Source organism: Pipistrellus hanaki (genome assembly GCF_964339955.1).
Source record: "Pipistrellus hanaki genome assembly, chromosome: 15".
In the NCBI taxonomy this organism is placed as follows: domain Eukaryota; kingdom Metazoa; phylum Chordata; class Mammalia; order Chiroptera; family Vespertilionidae; genus Pipistrellus; species Pipistrellus hanaki.
In genome coordinates, this window is record NC_140517.1 from 43,964,654 (window position 1) to 43,975,914 (window position 11,261).

Genomic DNA, 11,261 nt, shown 5'->3' on the forward strand with positions numbered 1-11,261 from the left:
TGTTTATTTGATTCCTATTCAAGAGAATTACTTTATATATAGTCAATATAGGCACAGAGTTAAATTTTTTAACATTTTCTAATGGTGGTGTGCCTCGTGATTTTTTTCATGAAACAAGTGTGCCTTTGCCCAAAAAAGGTTGAAAAATACTGGGCTATACCTTTTGATAGCCTAAGGGCAAGTTTACATGTAAACAAGTTTGCTCTCAATTCCCAGGGCAGAAATAAAACAAGGTTTAAAATTATTAGATTTTAAAATTTATTCTTAGAAGTGTAAAAGTTTATTAATTAAAAAAAAAAAGAGAGAGATTGAAAAACCTGATGAACAATAATAGCGGTTCATTGTAGTAGAGTCGGTGATATGGGAGGGGAGTGGACTGACTGTTCTCGGGGAAAGGGAGGGAGGAAGAGACTGAACATAAACTGTGCACCTATGGATGAGGACAATGGGGGGTGGGGAGGGGGCGGAGGATGGGGTGGGAACCTGGTGGAAGGGGGAAGAAATGAGGAACCTTTGTAATAATATGAACAATAAAGATTGATTTTTTTTTTTTTAAAGTGTAAACAAGGAACCTGGAATGCTGGTGAACCTTGAGCTCTGGCAAGGGCCAAAGCTATGCACTGATTGTTTAGTTGAGACAATGGTGACTCAAGCAATTTCCTGACCAGGTAGTCTCAAAGTCAATCTTTACTATATTTACTGCCCTTTAAGATAGTTGGTCTGTTACTAGAATTGCCTGCCTGACTCAGGGCGGACTGTTGACTATGCTGCTAGATTGCCCTGGTGGGAAGGAGACAAAAGCTCTGGACTGTGCTGAGCCCCAGTTCTAGGCCAGACCCTGGGGACCCAGGCTCATACAGAGGGAGCCTGGGGTATAAGGCAGAAACCCAGGGGAGCTGTGAAAGGAAGTCCCAGAGGCACGCACATTGCTCACAGAGAACAGGCGGTTGACTGTGCCGCTGGATTGCCCTAGCGGGAAGGAGACAAAAGCTCCAGACTGCTCTGAACCCCACTTCCAACTGAACTGAACCCCAGTTCCAGGCTCATTGAGGGATAGCCTAGACTGTTTGGTAGCAGGCAAAACTCAAGGGCACCTTTCTCTCAGAGGTGCTTGCAATGAGTACTGAAGAATCCTGAGGAATACTGAGACTCAGGAGCCTCATAGGGCGTGGCTGATGGAAGCCAAGGCTGTAGGCTCCACCCTGAAACTCTGCCCCATCCAAGATGAACACAGAGACTTTTAAGGCTACCAACTCAGGGAAGCTGCGAAAATGCTGAGACAAGGAAACAGATCACAAACAAAAGAAATGGAGGACAAAAAGTGACTGGATATAGAATTCAAAACCATGCTTATAAGGTTTTTCAAGAATTTCTTAGAAAAGGTCGATAAGACCTATGAGAATATAAAAAGGGATCAACTAGAAATAATAAGGGATCAACAAAAAATAAAGAATACATTGTCTGAAATAAAAAATATTATACAGAGTCCTAAAAACAGAATGGAAGAATCGCAAGAATCAAGTCAAAGATTTGGAACACAAAGAGCCAGAAGATACTCCTCTGCAGAAGCAAGAAGACAAGAGAATCCAGAAAGTTGAAGATAATGTAAGAAACCTCTGGGACAACTTCAAGCAAACCAACATCAGAATTATGGGGGTCCCAGAAGAAGAGAGAGAGCAAGATACCGAAAACATACTGAAAGAAATAGTGACAGAAAACTTCCCCCACCTGGTGAAAGAATTAGACTTACAAGTCCAGGAAGCGCACAGAACTCCAAACAAAAGGAATACAAAGAGGACCACAGTAAGACACATCATAATTAAAATTCTAAGAGCAAAAGACAAAGAGAGGATATTCAAAGCAGCAAGAGAGAAGCACCCATACGATTGTCAGCTGATTTCTCAACAGAAACCATGCAGGCCAGACAGGAATGGCAAGAAATATTCAAGGTGATGAATAGCAAGAACCTACAGCCAAAAATAATCTATCCAGCAAAGCTATCACTCAGAATCGAAGGCCAGATAAAGAGCTTCACTAATAAAAAAAAAAAACTAAAGGAGTTCATCACCGCGAAACCAGATTTATATGGATTGCTGAAGGGGGTTCTTTCGGAAGAGAAAGAAAATAAAGATAAAAATTATGAATAACAAATACATAACTATCAACAAGTGAATCTAAAAACCAAGGGAATTAAAAAACCCGATGAACAATATTGACTGTTGAATATAATAGAATCAGAGGTATGGAAGAGGAGTGGACTGATGATTCTCAGGGAAAAGAGGAGTGGGGAGTGCGGGAAGAGACTGAACATAAACTGTGTACCTATGAATGAGGAAAATGGGAGGTGGGGAAAGGGCAGAGGGTGGGGTAGGAACCTGGCAGAGGGGGGGAAAAATGAGGAACTTTTGTAATAATATGAACAATAAAGGTTTATTAAAAAAAATAAAAATTAAAAAAATAAAATAAAGACCCACATTTACCAAATGACCCAAGAGCATTTCTTGTGAGAACTCCGATGCCACACCTGCCTGAGTTCCTCACCATATCTGTTCACTGTCAATTGTGTTTCTATCTCCCTCTAGAGGAGGAAGCTGAACTGGGTGATGGGGAGAGTGAAGGTCCCATGGGCCTGTGCACAATGTGGCCACTTTAAGAAGTGTCCCCCAAAGAGTAACACTCAGTCATCCCAGCATCCAGACGCAGAATATCTACCAAAGTCTAGTATCTAATCGGAAATTCTCCATTCACATTTGAAGGCAAGATTGCCCTTGTGTTTGGGAAACTTCTGTATTGTGTGCGCTGAACAGTTTCCACTTACATTTCTCACTAAAAATATGTGAAGTCCCTAGTTCAGAGGTGTTCTTACAGGTCATTCCTGGGGTCCCGGCATGGAGCCAGCAATGCAGCCCTGGTGTGGCATTGGTCAGATCTCATTCCTTCTCTTTAGCGTGGTGTGAGTGCTTGCTGTTTCCTTCTGTTCCTGCTACTGCTGCAGGGCATTTGAAGCAGGAAGTGATCTGGCCTGGGCATCAGGGTGTTGGCCTGTAAGGAATGGCCTTTGCATGTAGCAGAGACCAGCCTTCCAGCTTGAAGTCCACAGGTGGAGCCAAGGGCACTCTTCCACCCAGTCAGACATGGAGGAGGGGCCCTCTGACACGGAGGGGACTGCCCCTCCTCCTCAGCCACATCCCACATACCTGACATTCTTTTTGAAAACAGGAAATTCCACCAAATTTCCGCCTGTCCCCTGGAAGGAGTGCCCTGAGGTCAGATGGAAATAACACACTGTGCACCGGGAGGAAATCCAGCCTCTTTAGCACCTGCTATAAGGGAAGCCCTTGACATCACAGAATGCAGCATTTTGTCTGTTTCACATTTCATGTTCATGGCTCTCCCTGTACCACAGGGAGCTGTGGAAATGTCCTCTGGGGTGATTCCAAGGATGTCTGAAATCAGGGTTCACTTGCCTTTCCAGAAGAGCTGAGCCTGAGACAGGTGACTCACTAGAAAATAGATATTACATCACTGTGCTTGTGACCTGCAGTGAGGCCTCATGCCAGGATCTTCCTGAGAAAATTGAGCTCAGAGAATTCAGCCAATGGGGTTTCCAGTAACTCCTGCTCCCCTTGGGACCCTGAGCATCCTTTGAGTGGGAACAACTGGGAACATGGTGGTGACCGAGGCAGCCCTGGTCCCCGTCCCCATGGGGCTCTACTAGTAGGTCCAGTGGAGATGCCAGAATCATCCAGACAGACAACCAGGAAGGGCAGCACAGAGATGGGGAGGTAGAGGCAGCTTGGTGGGGACTGTGTATATGGGCTTGGAGTTTTGGACTGCACAGGTGCCTTTCCATGGATGACAGAAGGGCATACGGGCACCACTGAAGATGAAGTAATGCTTATCTTTGATCCAAGGAACATCAACAACATTACCCTGAGGGGAGTGTCTCAGGTTCATTGCTGTGTGAAGCACGTATGAACAGGCATGAAATATAGAGGTTGACAATGGCTGATTTTTGTTTTGTTTATTTAGGTGGTTTTGCCTAAAGCCTGGAGCCAGAGTTAGGTTCCTGTATGTGGGCTGGGTGGAGGATTGACCTTTGTTCACATATGCAGCTCATATGTGCAGTGGGAGTGTGCTGGGGCTCAAAGCTGTCAGTCACACAAAAAATCAGATCTTTCTCTTCTACAGAGAGATGAAAGGGGCTACTTGTAGGCAGCCTATTTCACTCTTACAGGAAGTTTAAGGATTCTAACCCAGGACTGTCTGACCCGAAACCCTTATCGCTGTTGCATCAGTAGCTCAAAGTGTCCATGGACTGGCCCTCAATGCCATTTCACCAGCACAGCCTCTGAGATCCCCTGCCCTGCCCTGATCCCTGCATATTTCCACCACGTCCTGACTTAGCTGTTGCAGAGACCAGAATGCACACCCAGGAGAGTGGGCTGTACTGAGAGATGCCAACTCAAACTCTGCCCCAGGGAACCTGTGTCTCTCTAGGTCTGGATGGTATCTGGGTCAAATGATGCAGAGCTTACCTTTGACACACACCCCATTTTATTTTTACAAGACATGATGGGACAGTTAAGTCTGGAAAGGAGGCTGCAAGTCTGAGCCTACTCATTCTTATGTTTACTAAGTGTCTGTACCTGACATACTGGGAAAAATTAATTCTACATCATTTTGTGACTTATAGGCAGTTCAAAAACAGATAGAATTGCCCAGGAATGGTTTACATTCTATTTCCAATCAACTATTTTAATTTTTAAAGTATTTGCTCTGACAAACTCATTGGTTTTACAGCCTGAAAGAGTGTCATTACTCACAGTTTGGGGAATATTTCTTTTATATATATATATATTTTATTGATTTTGTACAGAGAGGAAGGGAGAGAGATAGAGAGTTAGAAACATCGATGAGAGTCATCGATCAGCTGCCTCTTGCACACCCCCTACTGGGGATATGCCCGCAACCAAGGTACATGCCCTTGACCGGAATCGAACCCGGGTCCCTTCAGTCCCCAAGCCAAGGCTCTATCCATTGAGTTAAACCGGTTTCGGCTGGGGAATATTTCTTTAACCAGCAGATGTAAGGGGGAGCGGCATGAAGAGCAGGGAGAGGAGTGTGCTGACCCCATCCCTTCCTTGGGAGAGCACAGACATTAAGACTCTGGTATTTCTGCTCTCAGATGCCTCCTCCCGGGTCTCCTGCCTCCTGTCCACTCCCTCACAGAACAGACACTGGCATCTTCCACAGACTCAAATCTCACTACTTTCATCCCCTGTTTAGCCCGGCTGTGGCTCTTAATGCACTCAGATGAAGTTCAGAATCCTCATCAAGGCCACAGGGTGACTGACCCTACCCCGCCCTCTGCTCTCCCAGGGCTGAAACCCACAGAAAGAGTCACAGTTCTTGCTCATCCTTAAAATCACAGCTCAGATGTCCCCTCCTGGAAGCCACCCTTGATGCCTTGGTTCCCCTTCCCAGCCCTTCAAACTCTGAGTTATTGTTGTCATTGTTCGTAATTTTATTTGTTCATTAGATTCCACATATAAGCCAGATCATGTGACATCTGTCTAGAGCTCTTACTGCTTCAAAAATGCTGCCAAAGGGAAAGTTGCAACTGCCCCATAGGTGCATGAATTCGTGCATGGGTGAAGTCTGCCCAGCCTGGCCATGGGGAGGGACATGAGCGGTTGGCTGGCCTACCGGCTGGTTGAACACCTGGTCTAAGGAGCAATTTGCATATTAGCCTTTTATTATATAGGATATACACTGAGTGGCCAGATTATTATGCATTCAGAGATCATAATAATCTGGCCACTCAGTGTATAAAGACTAATATGCAAAGTGTCCCCTTGGGAGTTTGACCAAGAGATGGGAAGTTTGATCACTCGCTAGGATGTGTGCTGACCACCAGGGGGTGGCATGAAACATGGCAGGACCAGTGATGTGGCACTGGCAGCAGGAAGCAGTAGAAGTACTGCCATGGGTGGGGGAGGGGGGAGTAAGAAAGAGGGCCCGCTGCCTGGATCCCAGGCACTGAGGGAGGGAAGGAAGGGAATCTGTTCAGCCCTGATTGCTGGCCAGGCTTAGGGACTCTTTCTGTGCACAAATTTCATGCACTGGGACTCTAGTAAAAATATATAGTTAAAAAAAAACACAAAGTATAAATAGGGTTGATTGTCCCCAGCTGATCTAAATTCCATGAGCATTCTAAGTGTTACAAAGACAGAGAGTGAGAGTAGGCAGACAGGCAAGGACCATCCTGCATGATCCCTGGAGCACATGGATGAGGAGGGGCACAGACACTGAAGTGGAGGAACAGGAAGTGGGGGAAAGCAGGGAGGCCTCCAGCTGTGGGACATGGGGGCTGAGCCATGGGGGACACCTTGGGCTGTCACAGGAGCTGTAAACAGTTGAAGGCAATGAGTGCCATGCAAAGTGGACAGGGAACGTGGTGCCCATCCCTCCCACTGCAGAGGCTGCAGAGACCCAGCCTGCCTTTGTCGGATGGCCTTGCAGCTGAGATGAACTTGAAGCTCTGGGCAGCACACCACTGCAGTCACCAGTGGATTGATTCCCTAGCAGCAACTGCAGTCTGGACAAGAGCTTTCAGACGCCAAAGGCTGCTAGGGCTGTAAAGTGATGTCCAGACCCCGAGTCACATCAGCAGTGCTGTTCTGGGAGTCACAGCCTGCTCCTCCAGCCCCTCCCATGACAAGTAGGCCCTTATTTCACTATTTTACTGGGAGGGACTGCAGGGCTGGGGTGGAGGGCAGACCATCCATCTTTTGGTCACCAGAAGTCCCTTTGCAGGGAGAGAGATCAGTCACTGAATCCTGATGATGTGATTGGAGCCAAGGAGTGACACAGCTCCCACAACAACCAGAAGAGGAGGACCTTCTGTCCCTGGGGAGCACCCCCACACCTTCTGTTGCACACCTGACACCCCAAACCACCACACTCCTGCCCTTGCCCTGGGAAAGGATCCCTGAGGCCAGATGGAAATAACACCCAGGTGCTAATTGGAGAGATAATCAATTAATTCCTGGGGTAAAGGGGATGCCAGGAGAGAAGCAGGTGAAAGCAGGAAATGCCAGTGTCCTCCTGGGCTTCAATGCAGGTGCCAGCTCTGACACTTTCAACCAGGAGCCCCAGAGCAACAACCTGGGTCTGGTCCCGGGTGTCTGTGAGTAGAGCCTGCCTGTCCTTACCAGAGGGGCTGTGCTGGGGGGGGGGGGGGGGGGCTTGGAGGCTCCTGCACTGAGATTCTCGAGCCTTGGGTCCTGCTCCAGCCCATGTCCCTGACCTGTAGGATGGTGGGTCAGTGTCCTGCTTGGATGTGGGGAGCAGGATGAGAAAATACAACAAATGGTTGTTTGAGGTCAGGATCTTTCACTTGGTAACCAAGAAAGCCAGAACCTTTTCTAGCCACTGGTAGAGGCAGGATCCCAACATCTAATAGCAGCTTCCACCAAGGCAGCCCCAATCCTGCCTGACTGAGGTGGACTCTCACACAGAAGACAGAGCTGTCCCCAGAGAGTAAGGTCCCATGGTGGACACAACAGGAAGGGGTCTCTGAGGGAGCTGTTGGTGGGAGTGCACGGGGCTGTGTGCTAAGGCTTCTCTGATGCCTTGAGAAGGGCCCCCGCAGCGTGCAAATCCCAGACTCACACCCCAGAGCCTCAGTGCTGCTGAGTTTCTGGCTGACAGTGTCCACACATCTCAGGAGCACCTGTCTTCTCATCAACACAGCCTCCCAGACCCCTGCCCTGCCCTGTCTCCTTTCCCCTCCCTACCTTTTAGTGACTCATCTATGTGATCAGGAGTATGGGCTGGGCTGCATCTATTCAGACACAACAATGACCGTTCCCTTGAGAAGTTTCCTTCCTAACCCTGCAGGTGCCCCAGATTTTGGCAGAGGCCATTGGCCTGGGTCCCAGGCTGCCTGGAACTGTCCCAGGAAAGGAGTGGTTTCATTCTGAAATGGGTGCACTGATTGGAGGAGCCTCCATCTGGGCCTGGGCTCCAGGTGGAAGGAGTGTGGGAGAGTGAGTGCTGCAAGTTCCCTGGGGCAGAGACCAGGGAGGCAGTAAAGTCAGCCTACAAGAGTGGCAGGTCACCCTTCCTAGACCCCATGAGAATCTTGTCTTTGCTGGAATGGGGCTGGGGTGTCCCTGAGGGTGAATTCCTGCAGGAGCTGGGGGCGGGGCTCCCAGGTGTCACTGCATGGGTGGCCTGAGCTCCCAGAACTCAGTGTCCCTCAGGGGAGCTGTTCTTCACCTGCAGTGCTCACATCCTGACCCCAGTGTTACCCTTTCTCTAAGGGGAACTCCCACATCCATCTTCCTCTGAACATGAGGCTGAGGTCAAACCTTGGAGAATCTACTGAAGGTGGTGGAATTTCTCTCACAGAACTTATGGACCAGTAATACTGATAATGACAGACCACACCAGCAAACTGAGATTTCTATACTCCCCCCTCTCTCCCTTCTCTCTTGCCCTCTTGCCCTTGGGCCTCTCATCGTGGCTTTTGAATAACCTACCCACCTGTGCCATATAAGATGTTAAGTGACATGCGCGCCTATATACATGATATTAACAAAGTCATAGAGGAGACTAGCAAGAGGACTCTTGGGGAGTGGGAAGTAGGGATCTCCCAGGCCTTTCCCATGATTCTGTTTCATGAGCCACCACACCATCCTCCCTACATTTCCCCCCCTTTCACCAACCTTGTTCAACCTGGAATTTCCACGTGTAAAAACGCATCACTTTCACTAAATAAGATGAGCTGTGGTTCAGTGAGCAGCTCCTGGTCAGGGCTCTGAGGTCAGGGAGCTGAGAGCATACCCTGCCCCCAAACCCCAAGGATGTGAGAGATTAGCAATGTGCGAAGGACAGTGGGGAAAGTAGAAGAGTCATAGGATGTGATGGAAAAACTGGGGGATTCGTCCTGGAAGAGTGGGGGTGGCTCTGAGGCCTGTCCTGCTTGCTGAGGAGGCCCTGGTGCTGGGCATGATGGGAGGCATTTGGAGAAACTCTCATGAAGAGAAGGTATGTTGGTCCTGGCTCTCAGGGGATCCCAGGGTGCCAGAGATTATATCTAGAATAGATCCTCCTGAGTCATCATTCCAGCAGGAGGCAGGAGCTTTAATGACATCACCCGCCCTTTTCAGACATAAAAGCACCTGCGGGAACTGCAGACCTTCTTCTGATTCCGCTGCAGCCAACCCAGAGCCATGACTCCCCGATGCTGCATCCTGGGTAAGAAGGACCCAACCCCGATTCCCTCAGAGCCCAGCTCCAATCTCACCCACCACCCCATCCCACCTCAACCTACTTCAGCTCCAGGCTTTACCTGATCCATCTCCCTAATATCCTCTCCACCCACATCTCGGATTCGGTTCTGAAACTCATGCCCAATGCCACCCATGCCCCACTTTCCCACTCCAACCCCAGTCTTCTGGACTTTGATGTGGGTCATCTTCATAGCAACCCCAGTCAGCTCAGCCCCCTGAGTGACCCTGGGCCTCCTGCTCTCAACAGCTGCCCATTAACATCCAAAACCTCTTGAATCCTAAACCTATTTCTCCCAAGAACCCTGCCAGCCCTACTCACATTCCACAGTTCGTAACCCCAAGACTGTCCTTTCCCTGAGCCTCAGTCAGAATAGAGTCTCCCCTCCCCCAAGAACTTCCCCTGCCCCAGGCAGGGCTCCCTGAGGGGGTCCCAAGGCTGCCCCTTCAGCTGCACCTCATCCAGCTCCTCCCCACAGCTCTCTCCACTGCTCTCTGCATCATCAGCCTCCTCTGTGCACACGGAGCCCCAGGTGAGCCCGGGAGGGACAGGGACACTCGGAGGGGGTGGAGGGGGCTCCCAGAGGATCCCACATGGGTGCTGCCCGCCCTGCCATCTGAGCCACAGCAGCTCTGTCTCCTCCAGTGTCCCCCACGGGTGCTCACCTGATGCTGTGCCAGGCACACTCCAGATGTGGGGGCAAGTTCTACGACCCCCAGCAGCACTGTTGCTATGACGATGCCGTGGTGCCCTTGAGCAGGACCCAGAAGTGTGGAAACTGCACCTTCAGGGTCTGCTTTGAGCAGTGCTGTCCCTGGTCACTGAGACCCCAGGAGGCCTTCGTGGTAAAAGTGAGAGGCCAGGGGTGCTCCTTGGGCCCATCCTTGGATGACAGGGTTTGTTCCAGGTAAGGTCCTGTTCCCTTCACAGGCATGGGGTGTGCCCGGGGACTGGGGAGGGTCTGGAATCCCAGATTGTGCATGATATAACCGTCCTGTCCTTGTCCACCTGCTCCAGTCAGTCTCTCCCTTTTTCTCTCCTTGTTTCTCCTTTTGGTTTTATTTCCCTCTCATCCTCCTTGCTGTCCTTCTGTGTCCCTCTTTTCCACTCCTCTGTCCATAACCATGTGTCCCTGCATTTCTGTCCTTCTCTCTCCGCAGTGTCAGCTGACCGAGGATGGGTGACCAGATGGCTGCGGATTCTGCTTCCTCAGTGAGCCTGGAGATGGGCCCTGGTGCTGACTGAGCTCCGGGACTGCAGGGATATTTGGGGATGGGAGCCTCTGCAAGTCCATGTGCCCGTCTGATGCTTGCTCCTCTGGAACTCTACTCTGTCTAAGTGGTGACGGCCCCTTTCTGTGATTCTGGAGAATCGTGAGAGATGGTTTTGCTGATGGAGGCCCCGAGGTCCCCAATGCCTACAGCTAACACCATGAGGCAGAACTGCATTACCTTCAACTCTTTTCTCACCTGGCACCAAACACAGGGCACTTAATAAACTTTGCAGTTTGACCTGTTTTGTCTTGGCTCATGAACTGTTGGGAAGGGTCATAAGTAGTGGATCCCCGGAGTCACAAGGAATGTCCACATTTCCCCTGTAAGAACAACTGTCAGGTGTTCCCCAGGATCTGTGGGTTTCACAGAATGACAGTTGCATCCCAGTCACTGGGATCCAGCTTTTTATTCCACCCCACCAGGGCTTAGGACAGGGAGGGAACTGGGTCCCAGGGAAGAAGGGGTTTTGGCACTGCATCTGTCCCCTACCACCTGCCTAGCCCAGTGGAGGGAGATGAGGCCAGCACGCCCCCTGGCGGGAGGCGGGCGCAGGGCGGGCAGGCACTAGGACTGAGAACCAGGGAGGAGCCCCCAGTGCTGGGGAAGGACAAGGTGCCTCTCCTGCACCCCAACCCCAGGGCGGGGCTCTCCACGTGTCCCCACCAGCCAGCGGGCTGTGGTTGGAGC

General features: G+C 50.1%; 1 protein-coding gene across 1 annotated transcript; it reads left to right on the forward strand.

Moving 5' to 3' along the window:
* The first annotated feature begins 9,201 nt into the window (after positions 1-9,201).
* LOC311632954 (insulin growth factor-like family member 1) lies at positions 9,202-10,815 on the forward strand. Its single transcript, XM_084905016.1, has 4 exons — positions 9,202-9,267; positions 9,779-9,832; positions 9,946-10,207; positions 10,461-10,815. The coding sequence occupies exons 1-4, from the start codon at positions 9,243-9,245 to the stop codon at positions 10,468-10,470; spliced, it is 351 nt and encodes a 116-aa protein (XP_084761142.1). The 5' UTR covers positions 9,202-9,242; the 3' UTR covers positions 10,471-10,815.
* The last annotated feature ends 446 nt before the right edge of the window (positions 10,816-11,261 follow it).